This window comes from Oppia nitens, unplaced genomic scaffold (assembly GCF_028296485.1).
Source record: "Oppia nitens isolate AA-2021 unplaced genomic scaffold, nextdenovo-longstitch-racon4-pilon3 scaffold23_pilon_pilon_pilon, whole genome shotgun sequence".
Lineage (NCBI taxonomy): Eukaryota > Metazoa > Arthropoda > Arachnida > Sarcoptiformes > Oppiidae > Oppia > Oppia nitens.
This window is the reverse complement of record NW_026533203.1, coordinates 918792-941348: the sequence shown is the minus strand read 5'-3', so window position 1 is coordinate 941348 and position 22557 is coordinate 918792. Positions and strand designations below refer to the sequence as shown.

The 22557-nt window shown below is 23.4% G+C and overlaps 7 protein-coding genes across 7 annotated transcripts; 1 reads left to right on the top strand and 6 right to left on the bottom strand.

The window, feature by feature from the left end:
- Positions 1-178: 178 nt before the first annotated feature.
- On the bottom strand, positions 179-1500 carry LOC128953770 (uncharacterized). The gene is made up of 4 exons (XM_054299291.1): positions 1408-1500; positions 1104-1330; positions 936-1036; positions 179-250 (listed from the first exon to the last, which is right to left on the bottom strand). The coding sequence occupies exons 1-4, from the start codon at positions 1485-1487 to the stop codon at positions 179-181; spliced, it is 480 nt and encodes a 159-aa protein (XP_054155266.1). The 5' UTR covers positions 1488-1500.
- Positions 1501-1568: 68 nt separating this feature from the next.
- Positions 1569-3733, bottom strand: LOC128953769 (tetratricopeptide repeat protein 39A-like). Its single transcript, XM_054299289.1, has 8 exons — positions 3677-3733; positions 3440-3620; positions 3254-3383; positions 3039-3171; positions 2604-2952; positions 2205-2515; positions 2013-2130; positions 1569-1700 (listed from the first exon to the last, which is right to left on the bottom strand). Exons 1-8 carry the CDS (start codon positions 3709-3711, stop codon positions 1569-1571), a joined length of 1389 nt encoding a protein of 462 aa, XP_054155264.1. The 5' UTR covers positions 3712-3733.
- Positions 3734-4439: 706 nt separating this feature from the next.
- LOC128953768 (uncharacterized) lies at positions 4440-6028 on the bottom strand. Its single transcript, XM_054299288.1, has 7 exons — positions 6001-6028; positions 5742-5938; positions 5361-5641; positions 5165-5282; positions 4955-5066; positions 4777-4840; positions 4440-4683 (listed from the first exon to the last, which is right to left on the bottom strand). Exons 1-7 carry the CDS (start codon positions 6026-6028, stop codon positions 4440-4442), a joined length of 1044 nt encoding a protein of 347 aa, XP_054155263.1.
- Positions 6029-8366: 2338 nt separating this feature from the next.
- On the bottom strand, positions 8367-11927 carry LOC128953601 (tetratricopeptide repeat protein 39A-like). Its single transcript, XM_054299098.1, has 11 exons — positions 11724-11927; positions 11428-11608; positions 11220-11349; positions 11013-11145; positions 10561-10909; positions 9927-10237; positions 9730-9847; positions 9555-9666; positions 9361-9475; positions 8661-8887; positions 8367-8590 (listed from the first exon to the last, which is right to left on the bottom strand). Exons 1-11 carry the CDS (start codon positions 11744-11746, stop codon positions 8493-8495), a joined length of 1797 nt encoding a protein of 598 aa, XP_054155073.1. The 5' UTR covers positions 11747-11927; the 3' UTR covers positions 8367-8492.
- A 249-nt stretch (positions 11928-12176) lies between these two features.
- LOC128953767 (very-long-chain 3-oxoacyl-CoA reductase-like) lies at positions 12177-15680 on the bottom strand. Its single transcript, XM_054299287.1, has 3 exons — positions 15448-15680; positions 14634-15382; positions 12177-12235 (listed from the first exon to the last, which is right to left on the bottom strand). The coding sequence occupies exons 1-3, from the start codon at positions 15678-15680 to the stop codon at positions 12177-12179; spliced, it is 1041 nt and encodes a 346-aa protein (XP_054155262.1).
- A 1777-nt stretch (positions 15681-17457) lies between these two features.
- On the top strand, positions 17458-20562 carry LOC128953765 (tetratricopeptide repeat protein 39C-like). Its single transcript, XM_054299286.1, has 10 exons — positions 17458-17466; positions 17545-17674; positions 17777-17909; positions 17977-18325; positions 18396-18709; positions 18785-18902; positions 18969-19080; positions 19156-19270; positions 19342-19568; positions 20528-20562. Exons 1-10 carry the CDS (start codon positions 17458-17460, stop codon positions 20560-20562), a joined length of 1542 nt encoding a protein of 513 aa, XP_054155261.1.
- Positions 20563-20986: 424 nt separating this feature from the next.
- On the bottom strand, positions 20987-22072 carry LOC128953764 (elongation of very long chain fatty acids protein 5-like). The gene is made up of 3 exons (XM_054299285.1): positions 21740-22072; positions 21369-21645; positions 20987-21300 (listed from the first exon to the last, which is right to left on the bottom strand). The coding sequence occupies exons 1-3, from the start codon at positions 22022-22024 to the stop codon at positions 20987-20989; spliced, it is 876 nt and encodes a 291-aa protein (XP_054155260.1). The 5' UTR covers positions 22025-22072.
- Between the last annotated feature and the right edge of the window lie 485 nt (positions 22073-22557).

Below are 22557 nucleotides of genomic sequence, written 5' to 3'. Positions count from 1 at the left end.
TTTATAAATAAAGTACTGAATTATTAATGCCTTAATATACTGTATATTATATCAATATATTGATGACTTTATAGTGTATTTTTATTTTTATAAATTTAAAATATCTCTTACAGTTTCAAAAATGTATTTTCCACAGTTAACATCATTATTTATAAATATTAAAATAAATAATATTCTACTATTCGTTAATTAAATCCTCATTTTCAATAAAGTTAGGTTTAGTTATTCCAATTAGTATTTGAGATATTGACTAAAAACCAGTTAAAGGGGTTATGAAAATGACTAAATTATATACTGTATTATTAAATAAAATATTTGCACAAATTATTATTGCAGATGTTTTAATAATAAATAAATAATAAAAAACTTATTTATAAGATTTAAAAAAATATGTGTACTAATGTTTACTAATTACTTAACAACACATTTTTATTGCTAATTACTAGAGACATGAAAATATGTGTCAATATTTCAAAAATATTTAATAAAATTATGTGTTTTTGTGTTTTGAAAATTTTGTCAAAAGAATCGTTGACTAAAATCCTGTATAAGTAATGCATTGATTGTTGTAGTTTCAGGAGTGCTGTTATAACAGTTAAGTTTATAACAAAAGGTTAGATTGGGATGAGTTTGGAGGGTTAGGAAATGGTGTGTTGGGTAGGAAGGAATGGGAGGTGAGGTGTAGTAACTTATCTTATCTATAACTCTTTAAATTTAGATTTTAACAGCTTTTGAAACTAAATAATGCGTTACATATACCAAATTAAACTAATATATAATATAAATGTATTATAAAAATTTGTATTAATATGTTAGCGTTAATAACAAAAAACAGTATTTTAAAATAGTTTATTATAAGATATTTTTATAAAATAACAAAATTATATTTTATTTATTTTATTAGTGATTATATTTAAAAATTATTTATGAATAACATTATGTTTATTATCGACAGTGTCTTCTTCTTCAATCACTTTATTATATTTCTTTTCTTTGAGCGACAGATTCCTTAGCCATTGTTTTTTATAGTCTTCCACTAAATATTATAATTAGAAAATATTATTTAAATTTATATCTTATTTATAACATTATATCAAACAAACATTTGTTGTCGTTTTCATTTTGTTTATCAGTAGTGACACCCAAACTCCTGAGTCCAGCAAATGCCCGGATGTGAACATAAACATCATTAGTATAACCCGAGTAATCATTAATACATTTGTTGATCAGTTCAATGGCTTTATCTTTATTATTGAGTATAACTTCAATTAAACCCAATTCAAGCATAGATTGCGGCGGTAATGAAAACTCGCGACCAATACGTGATTCACTAATAATAATATATATTTATGTAAATTATATTTAAAATAATAATATATATATGATTTTATATCAAATATACATTACTTGTTAACAACAAATTCAAAACATTGTTTAGCATGGTCATATTCATCCAATAATTTATAAATAACACCTTTCAAATACATTGCTTTTAAATAATTATCCAAATTATCACTTAAATCTTTAAAAACAAATAAAATATTTATTATTTTAAATTAAATGTTTTATTAATAAAAAAATAATATACTTAGATCTTCTTTATGTTTGTTAATTTGTTTATCAATTCTTGACATGAATTTTTGTAATAAATTTTTATCATTTTTGATAAAAATAATATAATTTGTTTCACATAAAACTTCCTAAAAATATATAAATAATTAATAATATAAATTATGATAAATGTAATAATTTTTTAATTATTTAAATTAATTGATTTATAATATGAAATTAGTTTAAAGTATGATAATTAAAGCAATGTCAGAATTTTGACACTAATAATCAATATTAGTTAATTTTTACTATAAATTTAACAATTCTCATACAATTATATTACTTGATGTTACTATATATATAAGAAATAAAAATTATAAAGCATTGAATATATTATCAGTATAAGATATGTAAAATAATGTTATGTAATGAAATAACTATAAAACTTAATAATTGCTTACAATATCGGGTAAAACTAATAGATTGTTGTTTTTAAAAAAATTTTCCGATCGGACAACCGCTATCTTTTCAGGTGTTATTGTTTTACCCAAATGTCGGATACGTAATGATGGAGTAACTCTATTAATATAATTATAATTTATTACATGTTTTAAATTATATTAAATAAAATAAATTATTAATTATACGATTACTTAAATAGTTTGACAGCTTTTTCCATTTCTTCTTTATCATCCAAGTCTACAGCTTTTGCGTAACGAACTATTGCTTCAAAATATGTGGCCATTGCTGGTGAATATAAGCTACCGGTGCGGAACTTACTTGCATTGTCAATGCATGGATCCCAATCACATTTCAGTGCATAACAAAACATTAAATGAAAATGAAAAATACGTTTGGGTGCCATATGTGGATCAGACAACAATTCATTATAGATTTCAATGGCTTTATCAATGTTTCCACTAATTTCTTCTAACTTTGCTTCAGCCGTACGAAGTATTAGATTCTGTAATATTTTTAATTAATAAATATATTAAAATGAATATAATATTAAATAAATTAAAAATATATTCAATAAATAACAAAATCTATACCTTAGGATATATTTCCAATTGACTATTCAAGACTTGTCTGCAAAAGTCATTATTTTTAGGACCCATATATCCATGTGGTTCAGCGTATAACCAATAGGCTATACGAAACCAAACACAAGGTATACTAAAAATTCCCGGTTCAACCAATGTTCCCTCATTTATACTCTTCCAACCATTACTTTCACTGCCTTTAATGCCCAAAAAGTTTATGATTGCCAATACTTTTGGTGGTATATTACTTATGGCTAAATTTCTCAAACCGTTACCCAATAAAACAGCAGATTTGTACGTATTTTCAGATAATTCATTTTCCCAATGTGTGCGAGTTTTCGCACTTATCTTACAATATCTATTATGTATTGTTTTAATTATGAGAGTTAAGTAATTATTTTATTACTAAATAGTATTATTTATATATATATTAATTTAAATTACCTGAAATTTTTGATACATTTTTGCAGTCTATAAGCTAATCGAATCAAACTATAGATATTATTGGTTTCAATGGCTAAAACAGCAGCACTGCTTACATAACATATAGTATGTATTAATTCTGAGTGCAACTCCACTATTAATATTATAATTAAAATTAGTTATTATATTAAACTAGAAATAGATTTATCAAATTATTGATTTTATCTAATACTTACAATCTGTGTATTTGTCATAATCAGGTGTTTTTAACAATTTCATGAAACTTATAATAAAACCAGTTTTTCTATATTTATTGCATAATTTTTTTGTTTCTTCAACCGATTGATTGGCACTCTCTATATCTAACTAAATGTTTACATAATTTAATTAATTCAAAAAATAACAGTTTATTCTATCAATACTTTATCCATTGTGACGATTGCGGTAATAATCATACAAATCATTTTCAAAAAGCTATGATAAATACTACGATCACAATAGGGCTCAACTTCGGCTAATCCTTTGACGGTATCGTTATCTTTGAGTACGTTATCTAACAATTGTTTAGATAATCTTATGGACTCCTCTATTGGCAAATGATCACTACAACAATAATTATACATAAATATTATAATAAATTATATAATAATATTAATTACCATTCATTGTTTGTTTTTTCATTTTGAGAATCCATAATTTTATTTTTTTAATAAATTGTTAAACAAACACTTTAAATACAATAATTTTTAAAACAGTATTAATTATACAAAATATTTACTAAACACTATATATAACTACTTATTTTATTATAAAATAAAAATGATGTATTATTTACAAATTTTATACATCAAGTATTTATATTTTAAAATAATTTAATTTAATAAGTTTTATATTTTCTTGACAATGATATATAAGATAATAAGCAAATAACATTAAAAACTTACTAATTTTATTACATTATATTTTAAATGTACGTTTAAAATAATAATTATAAATATTAATAATTCCACAATTAGTCACTAATAATTATTATTCAAACCTAATATTAAATGCTAATATAAATGTAAACAAGGATATTTATTATTTAGTATAAATTTTATTGCATACATGATTAATGTTGCAATTATACTGTATTTAGTACAAATATAAACTACTATATAATAGTACTATTCTTATGAATTTTATTTAAAATTAGGGTAAACTTAAATTTATTATTATAATAGTTTTAATTGATTAATAGGACATGAAATCAATGGATCAATTGGTGATAATTTGTTCTTCTTTGTCAATAATTTTTTCATAATGTTTTTCTTTAATACTTATATCTTGAAGCCATTGCTTTTTTAAATGTTCGACTAATTATAATAATAATTAACATATAATAATAATAATAATACAAAATCTTATTAAATTATTTTCTAATTAACTAAACATACGTTTGTCTTCATCTTTCACTTCTTGTTTATCACTCACTATACCCAACTCCCTGAGCCCGGCGTAGGCTTTAAAATGAACTATCATTTCATTTAAATAACCGGTGTATTCATTAATAGCTTTGTTTAGCAATTTTGTGGCCTCCGATGTATTTTTCAATTGAACTTCAATTAAACCCAATTCACAGACCGCTTGTGCCGGCAATGAAAACTCGCATCCGATTCGCGATTCACTGCAATTGTCAAACAATTTTGTTATTTTATTATAATTTATTATACTTTTATAAATTTATATAAAAAATAATAAATTACAAGTTTATACTTACTTTTCAATAATAAAATTAAGTAATTGTCTGGCATTTTGAAAATCATTGAGTAAACGAAGTAAAACTGCTTTACAATAAATTGCTAACAAATAGTTATCTAAATAATCGCTGGACTCTTTAAATAAAGTTATTTAATTAATTTTATTATTATTTTTAAATTGCATTTAACTTTATATACCAATATCATTTGCGTATTTATCAACTTGTTTATTAACTCTATCTAAATGTTTATTCAGTAATATTGGATTATTATGTATAAATGATAATGAATTCATACTATATAATGACTCCTAATATGTTCATAATATAAAATTTAATAATTTAATAATTTAATAAAATAAGTTATTATTTATATTTTATAATTTTATAATAAAAATTATAATATTACTATTTGTGGCAAAACCAATATTTCATTACACTTTATGTATTGTTCAGACCTAACGATTGCTATTTTTTCCGGTGTTATAGTTTTGCCTAAATGTCTGACTCTTAATTCGGGAACAGTTCTAACATTTCATAGCAAAAACAAAAAACAAATTATTTATTGTATCCGATGTTTATATTTAATATATTTTTTCACTCACTTAAACAGCTCAGAAGCTTTAGCTTTTTCATACAAGTCATTGGTGTCAATATACTTACAATAACGAACTACTCCCTCAAAATATGTGGCAATTGCCGGTGTATATAAGCTACCGGTGCGAAACTTCTCAGCAAATTCAATACTCAAATCCCAATCACATTTGAGTGCATAACTCACCATAAGTTCAAAATATAGAAAGCGTTTTGGGGTAATGTGTTCGTCATTTAATAGCTCTTTTAGTATAATAATACAACTGTCCACTCGTCCGGATACCTGTTCATACTTTGCCCGAAATATGTTGTACAATAAATTCTAGTTTTAAAAATATGTTCATTAATTAGTATATATATATAATATTTTAATAAGTCATAAAAATATTAACATTTGGATATTTGTTGAGTTCAGTATCTAAAATAAGTTTAAGTTTATCCATATATTGTGGACAATTTCCTCCATGAGTTGACCAATAACTCAAATAAAGGACGTGAAACAATTTGCTCAGATGACTGCCTACTCCGGGTAATATATTGGCGACCCTGTTCAAATTTTTCCATCCAATTTGTTCGATACCTTTAATGCCTATAAAGTTAACGATTCGCAACAATTTTGGCGGAGCATTACTGATCACTAAATGTGAACACCCGTTGGCCAGTCGTATAAGAGATTCATAATTTAATTTTGATAAATCGCTTTCCCAGTTAGTCCGTGTTCTCAATGATATTTTTACATGTCTTTTAAGTATTTGTTATTAATAGTATATTTTAAATTATAAATAATTAAGTTTTTTTATTTAAAAAATTAGCTATTATATTGTTACCTAAAATGTGTGATAAATTTTTGCAGCCGATAAACAACTTTAATTAATCCATAGATAGTATGAACCTCAATAGCTAATACAGCAGCGCTTAGAATATACCCATATGTATGTACTAATTCAGCATGCAACTCTACTGTATATAATAATAATAATAATCATAATTAACTCCTTATTATTTTATATGTCAATCAATAATTTATTGAATATAAACTTACAATCAGTATATTTCTCATAGTTAGGTGTTTTCACATATTTCATTAAACTTACAATTATACCAGTTTTCCGGTATTTATTTGTTACTTTAATCATATCATCGATAGCTTTTGATGCTCTTTCAATGTCATCCTATATATATATTTATATATATCGTAATAATTAACATTTCATAAATAATGCAAAAAAGAGGTAAAATCATAATACTTTATACAAAATATATGTGATATACCTTTTCAATGGATGCCATTGCAGTCATTAGCAGATATGCCGCCTTAATAAAGCTGTGATAAACACTTTGGTCACAATAGGGCTCAATAGTGACCAATGCTTTCTCCACATCATTGGTTTGCATCACTGATTCAAACACTTCAGTCGCCAAACTTATTGATTCATTGATTGGCAGATGTTTTCTAATAATATATTAATAAAATTAATTTGTTTAAAATATTATCTGTTATTAATCAATAAAAACAAAATTAATAAACTATTTTTTAAATATAAATTTATAACAAAATATACTGCATATTACTTTTTAATATCTAAATCGACACTCATTTTAACAGTTTTAAATTATAAAAAGTAAAAAAAGTTTTGAATATAAGTTGTATTATGTCAAACAAACTATGTTTCAATTTTTAAAAAAAAATCAAATTTATATTAAATAAAAACAATTTAATTGTATTATTTAATAATGTCTTTTGAAATATTTCATTAAATCAAGTTTTGCTTATTATACTATTATATATTAATTTTGATTGATTAACTTCACATGAAAATTGTAATATTTAAAAAACAATATTGTTTTTTAATTATTATTAATTATATTTTCAAATATATATTGTTTTTGATGTATTATTAAAATGTGTTTATTAAAACTATAAATAAATCAAATTTATAAAACTATTATTTGTTATTTTATATAATAAGTAATAAGTGTTAATAAGTAATAGTTTACAAATATTGTAAATTTGTATCAATTTTCAAAAAATATTTGTTATTATTAATATATTATTTTTGAAATGTATAAAAATCGCAGTTTAAATGAAATTTATTTTGTCATTACTATCAAAAGTACTTATAAAAATACTTACAAAAGTACAGTACTAGAAATTATTGATTTTATAGACATCTCTGATATTAATATTGTATAATATAGTAAAGTAATGTAAAAATAATTTTTAAAATTCAAATATTAATTCTTTGTTGTACTCATTGTATAATTCAATTTATTGACATTTATTGTCAGTTATTGTTTATGTTTGCTTTTGTTATTGTCAATAATATTTTATTTTTCTTATTAATTGAAAGATTTTTTGTAAGATTTTGTAAAATCAATTATAATTAATTAATGCAATTATTATTATTATTAAAAAACAAAAAGTAAGTGACAACACTAAATGATAACACATTTAATTATGCATTTAATATACAGTTATATAGCATAACAGTAAATGATGAAAATTATTAGTTTTAGTTAGTTTTCAAATACAAACATCACATCTGTCATAGAAAAAGTGATCACTACTTAATACGGGATCAATACTACTGTATAGTAGTTTTAAAATACCTATATTATTGAAAAATGATATTTTAAATACCGTATATAATACTCTACACAAATGCTACTTGAAAATGATTTATTTGTGATATTATTTATTTTTTCATAATTATTTTGTGATATGATAATTATTATTAATAAATATCATACTGTATAATATACTTTATTATTTTGTTTTTATTTCATTCACTTAATTGTATTGTTTCTAATTTAATTTACATGTATTATACAAATAGGTTAGTTATAATAATATTTTAATCATTTTTGTTTCCTATTTTAAACTTAGTTTAAGCAGTTTGAATAATAATGTAATAGATAATTGAATTGTGATGTTTTATTTTCAAATTATTAAATTATTAAATTATTATCATGTATTTATTAAAATAATTATATTAAAAATCTTTAAATAAGACAATTTTTATTTAATCCAAACACCATTTATTAAATTATTAAAACTTATTCAATAATTAATATAAATAATATTAATTAGTTGTTCATAAAAACTAATTTTATGATTTATTTATTTTATAAAAGAGTTACAATTAGTTGACAATAACTTCATCTTCAGTGCCAACAATGGTCTCGTAATTCTTCTCTTCGATGTTAATGTCTTTAAGCCATTGTTTCTTATATTCTTCAACTGTTGAAAACAACAACAAAACAATTAAATGATTGTATTTTATGAGTTAATTAAGTCAAATAAGACATACGTTTGACTTCATCTTCTTTTTGTTTGTCAGTACTGACACCCATCTCCCTGAGCGCTGAATAGGCTCTCAAATGAACATAATTTTCATTGAGATATCCGCTATAATTATCGATACATTTGTTGATCCATTTCTTTGACTCTTCAGTATTACCCGTTTCCAACTCATTCAGACCTAACTCGAGTACAGCCTGAGCTGCGATGGACTTCTCTTTAATAATACGCGATTCACTAGTATTTTCAGTCAAAATCAATTATATTAACAATTATTTTCACAATATATTACTGTATATGTATTTATATCATATTTAATTTAATTATATTTTGATATTTACGTAATTAAAACTAATATAGATATAGATTTGTTATTTTTCATTTTTCATTGACTTGTAATTCATTGAATAATATTAATTGTGATAAATTTTGTAATAATAACATAACTATTATAAAATTATATAATTTTCTTTGACCTTCGTCTATGACAAAACAATACTGTATAATATTTAATTTAGTATAATATAAAACTAGCAATTATTATAATAGTTTATTTAATATATCAATAAAACTAATATAGACTAAATTTTCCTCATCAAAACAAATCAATCAATGACTCATAGCATATAATTATATCAAAATGTCTATACAATTGACTAAATAATAATAATAATAATTAATAATAATTTCCTTAAACTAAAACAACATACTTAGTAATAATGGTTTGGATCAACTGTTTTGCCTCATTATGTTTACCCAATAATCTCATGATAACAGCCTTATAGAAGACAGCACTGAGATAATTGTCGAGTGGATCGCTGCCCGCTATTAACAAACAATAATTAATTTAACTAAAATATTTTATACTAATTATAATTATTAAAAATCAATATTTATGACAAACCGATGTCATTTTGGAAATGTTTGAGCTCTTTATCGACGCGAACCAACAGTTTGTTTAATAAGACTTCATTACCCTTAATAAATTGTATCCAATTTCCTTGATATAGGAGATCCTATACAATCAAATAATATAATATATGAGCATTTTTTAGGTATCAGTAATATTTATTGACTACCATTTCGGGAAGGATTAGAAACTCATTGTTTTTCATGTATTTGACCGAACACTCGACGGCAACTTTTTCGGGAGTTATTGTTTTACCCAAATGTCGGATACGAAGAGTAGGAATAGTTCTATTGAACAACAAAAGTAGTTCAACAATAAGTTATATTTCATATATATATATATATAACAGTCCTATCAATGACTTACTCCATAAGTTTGGTAACAATTTGTTTTTGGTTGACATCATTGTCTTCAATACATTTGACGTATCGGAAGACTGCTTCGGCATAAGTGGTATAAGTAGGCGAATGTTCGGTATTCTTACGAACCAATTCTGCATATTTGATGGCTTCATCCCATTGGGCTTTGAGTGCGTGCGACCACATCAGCTCAAAGTGTACGGCTTTATGTATTGGCTCAAAGTCGTTGTTAAGCAATTCAACATTTTTAGCTATAGAACCATCAATATCACCCCTAATCTGATCCAGTTTGGCCAAACATCCTCTATAGATAACGCTCTGTAAAATGTAAAGTCATCATATAATTCCGTTATTTTGTCTACAATAGTGTTAATTAGTTAGCGCTTAAAATACGATATATTTAAAATGTTTACAAATATAGAAAATAATTAATCGTAAATTTTAAAAACTTATTAAAATTACTTCTATTATCGCAATTAATGCAAAAATTTCCATTAATTAGTGTGTTTTAAGTAAAAGCAATAATTAAATATAATTAGAGTAATTAAAAATATTAAAATTATTTAATACAGAATAAATAATTGTCTTAAATATAACTTTAAGGAAATAACAAAAAAAACAAACAATTAATTGATACATACTTTTGGATATTCGTCCATTTCTTTCTTGATGATGGCCTCACAGTCTGTCAGATTCTTAGGCCCGAGACCTCCATGAGGTTGACCATAGAGCCAATAGCCAATAAAGAACATTCTGGCGAACCGGGAGTTAATTCCGGGCAATTCAAAGGCCGCTTTATTCAGGTCTTCCATACCAACACTTTCCTGACCTTTAATACCCACAAAATTAATGACTCGCAATAGTTTGGGTGGGATTTGACTGATTGTCAGATTTTTTAGTCCGTTTGCAAATCTAACTCCGGCCTCAAAATGGAGGCGTGAAGTCTCACTTTCCCATGTCTTACGCTTTTTCAATATAACTCGACAGCCCCTATAAATTGAATATTAAAAAAATATATGTTAGTAAAAAATTTACGATATATACCGTATATTATTTATTTGTTAGCAGTTATTATTTACATATGAATACATACTTGAAACTTTTCAAAAATTTTTGTAAACGATAGGCAACTTTGATTAAACCGACAATAGTATGGGTCTCTAATCCACATATAAGTGCACTCATTGCCACATAGTAAGCGTGCAATAATTCAGCATGCAACTCCACTATAAATAATAATAATATTTAAACAAATTATTAAAACAATGTGTTTGACATTAAAATCAATTATTTGACATACAATCGGTATATTTGTTATAATTGGGTGTTTTAACCATTTTTAATGCACTTATGAGGAGTCCGTGTTTACGGAATTTATTTGTGTATTTGCCTAAACTCTGTACGGCTTCGGCAGCCTTGTCGATGTCCTCCTAAGTTATTTGAATTAATTATATTTCATTTTATTAATATTATTGTTATTATTAATATTATTATCATATCTTTATTACTTTTTTCATCGACGATACGGCAAAAATGATAAGTCCTACACATTTCAGAAAGTTATGATACAAACTCTTTGAGACCAATGGCTCGCATTCAACCAAACCTTCTTCTAATGCATTTGTGGCCACAACTTTCAGATACAAGTTATGAGCCGATTGTATGGATTCCTCTAATGGGATGTGTTTGCTATTATTAAAGTATTGAAATTTAATAAATAAATTGAACAAAATATATATTTAAATAAAATTATAATTATATATATTTTTTAAATACTGTTATCATAAATCGTAAAAACACTTACGGGTTATTATTATCGTCAGCCATCACTAATTAAATGTTTTAAGTATTGAAAACTTTTTCAAAGTTTCAAAAAAGTAAAATGATATTTAAGTGAAATTCGATACAAATATTTAAACTTTAAACCAAAATGCAAATTATTTGACTTATTTAGTGATTTGTTAAGTTAGTATTTAAAACAACTATTCAATAAATTTGCTTTTTAAATACTAAAAACAAAAATATTTTTTTTGTTTAAACAGCAAACAAAAAACAAATCACAAATAAAGTGTAATTTCAACAGTGGTTTCTCTATTTAAATGTTTTCGAGGAAAACTCGGTTTTACTTGAATTCACAATTAATCACTTCGTTCACAGAGTTATTATTTTTATTAGTTTTCAAATTATTGTTATTATTATTAATATTATTATTATTAGTCTACAGAGAAATTGTTGTTTAGAAAAATTTTTATTACAATTACTTCACGAAACAGGGTTTTAGCATCACTTTATCCCTAATACAACTTCGAGTATATACTATAGTAATGGACAAATAAAATGTAATTATTATCAAATAATATTTAATAGAAATATTTTTGATAGATTTTATTACTCATAGACTCTTTTGTTATTTTTTAAAATACTTACAGTAAAAGTTATATACATAATATCTCATATATTTGTATGTTGTATAGTTTTATGTGTGTATATACATATTAGTTTGATAAATTTGTTTGACTTTTTTAGTAATTATAATTTGAACAGTAAGTAAGCGTAGCAGTTTATTCAAATAAATAGGTTAATGAAATTAAATATGCAAAAATAATATATAGAATATAAAAATAAATTATTAATTATTAATTTCCAAAAACTGATGTATACTGTATTTCAGGTATTTTACCCATTGACAGGACAGGCAATTATTTTTTTTAGTCGAATGAGTCAATCGATTGCGTTCATACCTGTGCCGCATATATTGCATAATATTGTATTGAATATATAATTTAGAAAACTTCTTAACAGAAAAACAGTGTATTTTGTTGTAACGACCTTCTTGTGCCTTAATATTATAGGCACAACACATACATACATACATACATACATACATACAGTACTTTACACGCTTAGCTCCGGGCTATAGATCATCGAAACGACCTGTTCAGCTACTAGTATGAGTCATCAGTGATTTTCCATCATACTCATTTTTAATTATATCATCCATACCTATCAATGCCCTTACCATTCATTTCAATAGTTATTTTTATTACATAAATTGACACTATTTATATAAATGCAAATAATAAAACATAATTTTTTTTAACAGATCTGAGGGCTTTTTACAATAAAGTGCAACATTTGCTAATTTGATTGATTTAATAAGTTTTTTCTGCATAAATAAAATTTCAAAAAAATCATTATGCTTGATTATTACTGTAAATATACAATATATATATATATATATATATATATATATATATATATATATATATACTCATGACATACATTTAAATTAAACAAGGTTATTAATTTGTACGGTCAATATTTTAGAATTAACATTTGCATGACTCATAAATAATTTAGATATAATATAATAATAATAATACAAAAATTTAATATTAAATTAATTGAAAATATTCATTAACTAAAAAACTAAATAGTAGAGAAAAAACAATTTGCAAATTAAATTTAAAAATTTTATGAAAATATTGTTTGTTTACTAAAATAGGAAAATTATTATAAAAAAGAATTTACAAAAGTAATAAACATTTATTTTTATCAATACATTTACATAATTACTGTTCACTAAATTTATATATATAAGATGTGATTTATAAATTGCAGTCTTACTTTATTTTTAACATACAATAGTTATATTTAAATATTTAAATATGCTAATTATTATTATTGAATATATTGGTTAACTGTTTGTTTAGTGAGGATATTTAAAAGTCATTGTTTTTTTAGTTTTTTAATTAGTTTTTTTAAAACTTATTTTTAAAACATAAATATTAAATTTGTAATATTTGCAATTTTTTAAGCACATCTAACTACAGTAGTAATTTTATAGCATATTAAAAATAATGTCAACTAAAATTTACAACAATATATAATTAATTGTATTGTTTTATTTAATAAATTATAGGTATTTATATACAGATTAATAGGGTCTTTAATTTTAAATTTTTTTGAATGTTAATTAGCATAATTATTCTGATTTATTTAACAGATATTTTTTTAATATGCAACTTTATATGAATAAATTAAAAGTTATTGAAATATTGAATCAATAACATAAGTTTAACTTTTTATTGATAACAAGTGCTTCAATTATATGAATATTAAATTTTATTAATGTTATACAGTACTCACAAATTATTGAATACAAAATTTATTATTAAAAATACAAAATAATTTTTTATTTAGTTATAAAATATATTTACATATTAAAGATAAATAAATAATAATTAATAATAATAATATATTATGTTAGTTACTAATTGATTACTATACTATTAAACTAATCAATTTGTTTCCTTAAATATAACTACAAATAATAATATTTCTCATAAATATGACTTTTTTAAAATTTATAATATCATTAATCCATTTATAAATGAATAATTAATAATAATCTGTATGTTTTTTATCAAAAATATTATATAATGTATTGTAATTATTTTTCTTTCTAAGATTTATATAAATAACTAAACTATTTATTTAAAATTATTTTTTATATTATTCTCTAACATTTATGATATAGAGTACAATACATTATTACGGTATGCCATAAAAATTTTATTAATAAATATAAAAATGTAAACATTACATTACATTACAATGTTTTAAATAAATTCTAATTATACATTTGTACTGTGAATACCATTTAAATGTTTTTTATGATTATTTTTATTGATTAGTCTAACATCAATTTCACCTTGCTTCTCTATGATTCTATTTCTAATATTTTTCAATCTACGATACGCCAGTTTTATATTAAAATCAATACCAATGAACCGGGAATATACACCCAACCAAAAGTACATCAAACCAATCAAACGGTGGACATAGAAGCCGCCGGTCGAGTCCTCTCGACCTACCGTTTCGAGTGCCTGTCGTACAAAATCGTCGGGTGTCGGCGCGTAGAATCGCGGCTCCATATTGTATGTCATATGTGTGGACACATAATACGGTGTTACAGATTGTATGACAATACCACGTGTCCGGTACTCCTCTTGAAGCGCGCGAGACATATAATCGACATACACTTTGGTCGCTGAATATAATGTCAATAATGGCACCGGAAATAGTGCCGAAAAAGACGACAAGTTTATGATAACTCCCCGACCCCTGCGCTCCATACGAGGCAATACTTGAGATGTAAGTCTTGTACACGAAACGATGTTAACGTTAATTAAACTCATTATCACTTCATTGAGTTTCGGTATTTGTGTCAAATATTCTGGTCGTTCTCCCGGATAATTAGTTCCCACATTATTCACCAAAACATGTATTTCTTCTAAACTATTAAATTCTTCCTCAATTTTGTTATAAATTTCATCGGAATTGTTATCAAAATCAATGGCCAATACACGCACTTTTCGGACACATTTGATCTGATCCTGGATCTGCTCTTTAACTTTCATTAACTTATCTTCATTACGACTAATTAGCAAAAGGTTGTATCTTTAATCAAAAATTTTAAGTTAATTTTTTGAATAATTTAAGTAAAATAATTAATTAGTTTATACCCTTTGGCGGCCAATTGTTTAGCATATGACAGACCTATACCTTCAGTACTGCCAGTAATGACAGCCCATGTATGCGGTTCTCCACACCATTTGAATGACCACGACTTGTATCGCTTCCAACAAAATATTAAAAGTCGAAGACCAAGGAATATGACGGATAAGATAATCCCTGAAAAGCCTAAAAATTCGCAGAAAAATCTGAAATATTGTGCAAAGTCTTGAAATAAATCCATTTAATAAAAATATATATTTTTATTTAATGTAAACTAATTCTAGATATATTAAATAAATTTTTTTAGTTTTAATTTTTTGTGGATACATTATACTTTTTAGTTAATTTTTATTATAATTATTAATTAATGATGACTTCATTATAATGTCAATTTAAGGAAATGATGCTGTTTTTATTATAAAAAATAATAATTAATTAATATTTTACATGATTTAGATATAACAATTAATTTTTGTCAATTATTATTTTTTCTGCCATTTATTCCTGTTATTTTTCCATGTTTATTTATACTTATAAAAATAATAATAATAAATTAGTTTTTTAGCAAACTTGTAAATTAATATTTATTATTCATCATGCAGCATTAAATTTGACAATATAAAAAATTTAATTGTTATTTAGATTTTTAAAATTTATTATTTTATCCATAAAGAATATAGATATATAATAATTTGTAATATAAACCGCTCATATTATTATATTTAGACTACTAAATATATTATTTTATTTTATTTAAACATAAAATTATAAAATTTATTGTTATATATATAAATATATATATATATATACTTTATTTGATTTAATAAGGTGTTAGAAAAATAGTAATTAAATACTCTATAAATCAAAATAGTTATTCTAATTGACAAATAAAGTATTATTCAAAGAATATTATTCAATATTTTCCTTAAAAATTTTTTTAAAAATTAGTTTGAATACATTTCCAAAAAACAAGTGTTTAATATAATATTTAGTAAATAAATAATTAGTGCTGAAAATTGTTTTTAAACTTAAAAATAAAAGTTTAATTAATAAAATTTAAATGTATAGTACAGTGATCACAATTAAGTGTTATCATGATAACTTTGTGATACATATATAACATAACTAATTTAACAGATATTTAATAGTAATTTTTATAATTTATAACAAACAATGAGTAAGTTAAACAAACACTTACTCATTTAATATGTACTAGGTTATTTGTACAATTTTGTTTTATAAAGTTTAATTTTGATCACTGGTATAGTACATTATTGCAAAGTTTAATAAAGATTTTAACTGTCGCCATCTATTTATTTAAATTGACTTAATTTAAATAAAAACCCTGGTTAATTTACATCTATAAATTTTAAAGATAATAATAATAAATTTCTATTTTATTTCTAATATTTAGAATTATAATACTGTATATTATACTGTACTGTACTAATCCAATAATGTTACTTTAGTTACAGTAATTGTTAATTATTTTTAAGTCAATTTATGTATAATATATTAAAGTTTAATTTTATTTTTCTTATTATATAATGTTAATATATTATTTATAATTTCCTTGAAATTTTTCTTATAGTTAAAAAACAATTAATTGCTAATTAAAAATTTATTATTAAACTATTTTAAGCAGTTTATATTTATTTAAATTATATTCAATTATTATTAATTAATAAATAAAATAAACTACTTTTATAATATTTATCATGATATATATAATATATATAACTTAAGTTGTCTAGTATATTTTAAAATTATAAACAAATGTACATTTTTATGACATAGATAAAAATTTAAAATATAACTTAGTTAAAGTTATATAATTCATAAGTAAAATATATTTTATTATTATGTCTGAGATAACTGAATCAATAAAATCTGCAAATGAATGTTTTCATCAATTGATTAAAACAAATACACTTGAAATTGACGAAAATGTTTTGAAAACAAGTTTATATCATAATTGGATAAAAGCAATCCATAGCTGTGCTATTGCTGGATCTACAATGGATAAGGTTTGACTAAATAAAAAATCAATTTTAAGTTTAAATAAAATCAAAGTCTAATTATTATATTTTGTTAATTAAAAAAAGTGTGACATTGATAGGGCTCACGAAGATGTCAATAGTTTTACTGAAGTGACGAATCAGTACCGAAGCAATGGTTTCTTACCCTCTTTTTTGCATTTTATAAAATCTCCAAATTATCAAAAATATAGCGATTGTAAGTCTTTGGTTGAATTTGTGTTGTAAATGATTTTTATAACAGAATTTATATAAATAATAAAATTAATATTTAATGAAATATAAAATCAATTGTTTTCAGCTGAAGCCCACTCAGAGATTCTCAATGGAATCGCTTCACTAATGTCTGCATTTGTGTCAGCTCTCGGCACTACAACTATTATCGACTTAATCCGGACTGCATTTCGTTTACAACGATTCATAAATACATTGAAGTAATCGATAAAAATAATGTTTTATCAATTTTTTTATTAAAAATTAATTTAAATTATTGAACCAAAGAGCTGGTAAATGTATACTTAAATCAAAGACCAAATGGGAAAGCAAATTATCGCAAGTTTCCTATGAATCAATCTATCGATTATCAAGTGGTTTATCGCATTTGTTTATTAGTTATATGCCACCAAAATTGTTACGGATAATCAATTTACTGGGTGTTAACGGATCTGAGACGGTAGGCTTCATTCAAATCAATAGGACTGCATTCATGTTTGATGGGATGTGCAATAAATTGGCCCAAATGTTTCTCATTGTTAACAATGTCTATATTGAGCCATATATGGGATTTCAGTCTAAAAACTCTATCGATTGTCAAATGATTTTAAAGGAAAATCTTAATGTTTATAGTAATGTAATTATACTGTTGTTTATTATTTAATATATTATAATAGAATAATTAAAAATTAATTTTAATTGTTTAGTCAGTTGTATTTATGACAGTCGACGCCAAATACATACAATTAAGAGGAGATTTGGAAGAAGCCATCAAATACTATACAAAATTAATTACTGACTACTCATTTGATGTGTCGTTAAAATGGTTTCACTTTGAACTCATGTTTAGCAATGCATTGATCTGTAATTTCAATGAAAGCGTTAAATATGCGGAACTTATACGCAAAGGAAGCCGACAATCGCCCGCTTTTACCACTTATTGTGAGGCAGTCGTCAGATATGTCATTGGAAAAGAAGAAAACAATACACAAGAATTGGAAACAGCGATTAAACTTCTTGAGTAAGTCATTAGTTTTAAATTAATTAATAATTTTTTTTTTTAAATTGTTTTCAATAATGATTGTTAAATATTAAGAATTGTGCCGACAGTTCGCGTCCGATATTTTGGTAAATCAGCGACCTTTGAAAAGGCATCGGTATTAAGTGCAGAGAAATTTCGAGACAAAGATAACTGTCCCGTATTACCAGATATGGTATTACTTTATAATAAATTAATTTAAATAAAATTAGTAATTAACATTATTTTTATATAATTTTAGGAAATTTTATACCAAGCAAATCTATTTCAGTTAATCAAAGATAAACCAATATATTTGAATAGATTTATGGATCGAGTAAAACATCAGATAAGCATTTATTCAAACGATTTAAGTATTATTATTTATTTTTATTATTTTATATTAGTTTATTATTACTAAATAATTAATTTTATTTTTAAAAATATAGAAACTAAAGACTATTTGGATAATTATTTGACGGCATTGTTTTATAAGGCAGTAATTCATAAATTTTTGGGTGAATATGACGAATGCAAAAAATGTTTGACAACTATTATTGATGAGTTTGTATTATATTTGTTAAATTATTGTTATTTTCAAACAATGTTTTTTGATTGTTTATATCAAATACTAGTACTGATCGCTTCCAAAGAGAGACATCAATCCCACCGCAGGCGGTCTTTGAGATGGGATTAGTTGAGATGGAGCTCAACAATACCACTGAAGCCAAACAATGGATCAACAAATGTCTTCACGACTTCAGTGGTTATGTCAATGAAAACTTTGTTCACATCAGAGCTTATGCGGCGCTCAGACATATAGGAGTCTCAAGTGATAAACAACGTGTTGACGACTCCTTATGTAATCAAATCTATTTTATTATAATTTTAATTACAAATAATTTACTAACTATTTATATATTTTAGATGTAGAATATAAAAATCAATGGATCAAAGATATGAGGAAAAAAACAAAAAATATGGAAAATGAATTTGATTTTAATAATGAATTAATTTCCATTTAAACAATTTTATTTTATCTCTATATTCATTATAAATTTATATAATATATATTTATATAAATAGTATTACTTTTATACTACTATGTTTATTTGGCAATATATATATTAAAAATAATTATTAATTAAAATTTATGATTGAATTGAATAGTAAACTAAAAAATAATAAAATAAATTTTTTAAAATATAATATATGTATGTTTACTTATTTGTGCAAAAAAGACATATTTAATTTAAAATTTAAATATTCATCTTTCAAATTTGATATTAAAATTCATATTTAAAAAAATTAAATTAAAGAATTTATAAATATGATATTCTTGACATATACTGTATGTTTGGTATATGTACTGTAAATTATGTGTAATGTTATGTTATTAGAAAATATTTTATATTAAATTTACAGCATTTGCAGCATTCACATGCATTAATAATTGTAAGTGTTTTTTATGTTAATCAAAATATTATCAACATCTATAAAATTTAATTTATAGACTATATAAAACAATGTAAAATAACTTATTATTTAACAGTAATATTAAAAAATGATTACTATCTAGTTATTATTATATCAATTTTATATTTAGCCAAATAGTGTAATAGATTTATATTTATTCGTTTATAAAATATATTAAACTAAGAGTAAACTTTAATATTTACAATTTGAATTTCAAACTAATACTTTAATATTATAATTTTTTAAAACTTTGTTTCTAATTTTACATTTTTATTTATTTTAGAACTGATTTTAATTTCTCATAATTGACTAAATCTAATAGATTATTATGCATTTTGTTTGTAGTGCCCATGCATTTTGTCGAACCATTGAATTGTTAGCCTAAATAAAATACATATTAATAACTTTAATATTTACAAATTTGCCATTAGTTGTGACATTGATGGTCGACGCACTTGTTTTGAACTTATCCATTAGTTTCCAGTTTTGGCCAATTCATTCATCAAAAAAAAAAACATTTTATATTATATTATATATGCTGTATATCGTGTATATAATGGGTCAATATTCAATATTATAATATATTTATTTAAATACTAATAATACAATACAATTATTCAATATATTATATTATATTGTTATCATACTGTATCTAAATACTGTAGACAATTCATTTTAATTTATAATAATTAAATCGACATTTTTTTAATTATCTCAAAATATATTAATTATTTTATTTAGTCACAAAAAAAATAATAAAAAAATAAAATCATTACAAATATATTGGTAAAAATTACAATAAAATTAATCCTTTTTGACTAATTTCTTATTTTTGAAATAAGCTTTTAGATAGAAGTTCATGAATAGAGAGAACAGTGCGATAGCATTGCCGAGATTTGCGACCAAATAACCCAATGGCATATCTGTCTGTTTGATTGTGACTATTGAAAACCAAATCACATGAATAATAAACTGAAACAATTGTATTTGAGTGATGTATTTCTTCCACCAGAGATACTTCTGATACTTTGGACCTAATGATGCCAATGCATAATAGCCATACATAACCACATGAATAAAACCATTTACGATGGGTATAATAGCACAGGTAGGCATATCTGGAAAGATAGAAGATATTATGATTATGTTAATATCCAATTAGATAACATTATTTTGTATTATTTACATGGATTATATTTCATATACATCCAACCGGCGCCGACCATTGACATGTGATGCCATATATGTAGAACTGTTATTTGAGAATTTTTCTTTTTGAAAGCCATGAAAAATGTATCAAAAAAGTCAACAATTTTCGAGATGTAGTACCAATAGGCAACGTCTATAAAATCCATGGCCTTCTCGGACGTGTCGTTCTTCGGGTTCGTAAAGTTCCACATTTCGCGACCAAAGTTTGTCGTAAATATTAATACTCGTAAACAGAAATAGGCGTTTATTATAACCTTTTTTTTTTTGAAAAAATGTGTCATCAAATAAATACATTTATAAATTAAGTGTTGCATTTTGTGCTAATAATACTATTTTTTTAAAACTTACCAGAAATACATTATAAAATAGCATAGCTTTAGTTAGAGTATAGGGCCGTTTTTTTCTCATAAATTCAGGTATCAGTATAAATACAGTTGCCAAATAGAGAGCTATGATAGCTTGAAAACCAATGTGAGATATGCCGACCAAAAAATAGTCCTGAGATCGGGGATCGGCACCATTTTCCCAAAACTCATAACCCCAATAATATATAAAAGAATCGGTACCAACAATCTCTCCAAATTTGGACACAAGAAAGTTGTCAACAACTTTATCTATTTGTGTTATATTCATGGCTTACACTTAATATTGTAAATGATTTAAACCAAATGAATGTTTAAATTGTATGAAATGTAATTTTTAAAAGAAGATTTCATTGTATTTTTTTAAATAATTTTTTATCAATTAAATATTAAACGTATTTTTATCAGGAAATACATAATTTATCAAATACAAACTAATTTACTGCAATCTATTAATGGATAATTTAAATACTTTATATTAATTATTATTTAATTAATTATCTTAATTACTGTATTTAATTTAAAACTTGTATTCAAATCTATGTATTAGATAATTAAAATAGTCTAAGAAAAGGTAAGTTGCAAACAAATTACTGTATAATTGTATAATTTATTTTCAGTATATAGAGTACTGTCAATATAATAAAATAAAAACAATTATCGTTGCTATTATAAGAATAATATTAAATTATTATTTAAAGATAGGAATACATACCAATTGATTTCAAGTTATTAAATTTTAAGTTTCAGTTAAATAAAAGTTAGGCATTTATAATCTATAAATTGTATTATTTATATATTTAA

What these genes read in the sequence shown, in the direction of transcription:
- LOC128953764 (XM_054299285.1), bottom strand. Translation starts at nt 22,024, where the DNA reads ATGAATATAACACAAATAGATAAAGTTGTTGACAACTTTCTTGTGTCC. An exon ending in TATTTTATAATGTATTTCTG is followed by an intron (nt 21,646 to 21,739) that starts GTAAGTTTTAAA and finishes AAAAAAAAAAAG; the next exon opens with GTTATAATAAACGCCTATTT. An exon ending in GTATATGAAATATAATCCAT is followed by an intron (nt 21,301 to 21,368) that starts GTAAATAATACA and finishes CTATCTTTCCAG; the next exon opens with ATATGCCTACCTGTGCTATT.
- LOC128953765 (XM_054299286.1), top strand. An exon ending in ACAGCGATTAAACTTCTTGA is followed by an intron (nt 18,710 to 18,784) that starts GTAAGTCATTAG and finishes TTAAATATTAAG; the next exon opens with AATTGTGCCGACAGTTCGCG. An exon ending in TTGACAACTATTATTGATGA is followed by an intron (nt 19,271 to 19,341) that starts GTTTGTATTATA and finishes ATCAAATACTAG; the next exon opens with TACTGATCGCTTCCAAAGAG.
- LOC128953769 (XM_054299289.1), bottom strand. Translation starts at nt 3,711, where the DNA reads ATGGATTCTCAAAATGAAAAAACAAACAATGAATG. An exon ending in TTATGACAAATACACAGATT is followed by an intron (nt 3,172 to 3,253) that starts GTAAGTATTAGA and finishes TAATATTAATAG; the next exon opens with TGGAGTTGCACTCAGAATTA. An exon ending in TATTAGTTTTACCCGATATT is followed by an intron (nt 1,701 to 2,012) that starts GTAAGCAATTAT and finishes ATATATTTTTAG; the next exon opens with GAAGTTTTATGTGAAACAAA.
- LOC128953770 (XM_054299291.1), bottom strand. Translation starts at nt 1,487, where the DNA reads ATGTATTTGAAAGGTGTTATTTATAAATTATTGGATGAATATGACCAT. An exon ending in AAATGAAAACGACAACAAAT is followed by an intron (nt 1,037 to 1,103) that starts GTTTGTTTGATA and finishes TATAATATTTAG; the next exon opens with TGGAAGACTATAAAAAACAA. An exon ending in CTGTCGATAATAAACATAAT is followed by an intron (nt 251 to 935) that starts GTTATTCATAAA and finishes ACTGGTTTTTAG; the next exon opens with TCAATATCTCAAATACTAAT.
- LOC128953601 (XM_054299098.1), bottom strand. Translation starts at nt 11,746, where the DNA reads ATGGCTGACGATAATAATAACCC. An exon ending in GCTGACGATAATAATAACCC is followed by an intron (nt 11,609 to 11,723) that starts GTAAGTGTTTTT and finishes CTTTAATAATAG; the next exon opens with CAAACACATCCCATTAGAGG. An exon ending in ACATTTCCAAAATGACATCG is followed by an intron (nt 9,476 to 9,554) that starts GTTTGTCATAAA and finishes GTTTGTTAATAG; the next exon opens with CGGGCAGCGATCCACTCGAC.
- LOC128953768 (XM_054299288.1), bottom strand. Translation starts at nt 6,028, where the DNA reads ATGAATCTCTTATACGACTGGCCAACGG. An exon ending in CTTATACGACTGGCCAACGG is followed by an intron (nt 5,939 to 6,000) that starts GTGTTCACATTT and finishes TTAACTTTATAG; the next exon opens with GCATTAAAGGTATCGAACAA. An exon ending in AACTCAACAAATATCCAAAT is followed by an intron (nt 5,642 to 5,741) that starts GTTAATATTTTT and finishes TTTCGGGCAAAG; the next exon opens with TATGAACAGGTATCCGGACG.
- LOC128953767 (XM_054299287.1), bottom strand. Translation starts at nt 15,680, where the DNA reads ATGGATTTATTTCAAGACTTTGCACAATATTTCAGATTTTTCTGCGAA. An exon ending in AAACAATTGGCCGCCAAAGG is followed by an intron (nt 15,383 to 15,447) that starts GTATAAACTAAT and finishes TTTTGATTAAAG; the next exon opens with ATACAACCTTTTGCTAATTA. An exon ending in TAGAATCATAGAGAAGCAAG is followed by an intron (nt 12,236 to 14,633) that starts GTGAAATTGATG and finishes CCATTACTATAG; the next exon opens with TATATACTCGAAGTTGTATT.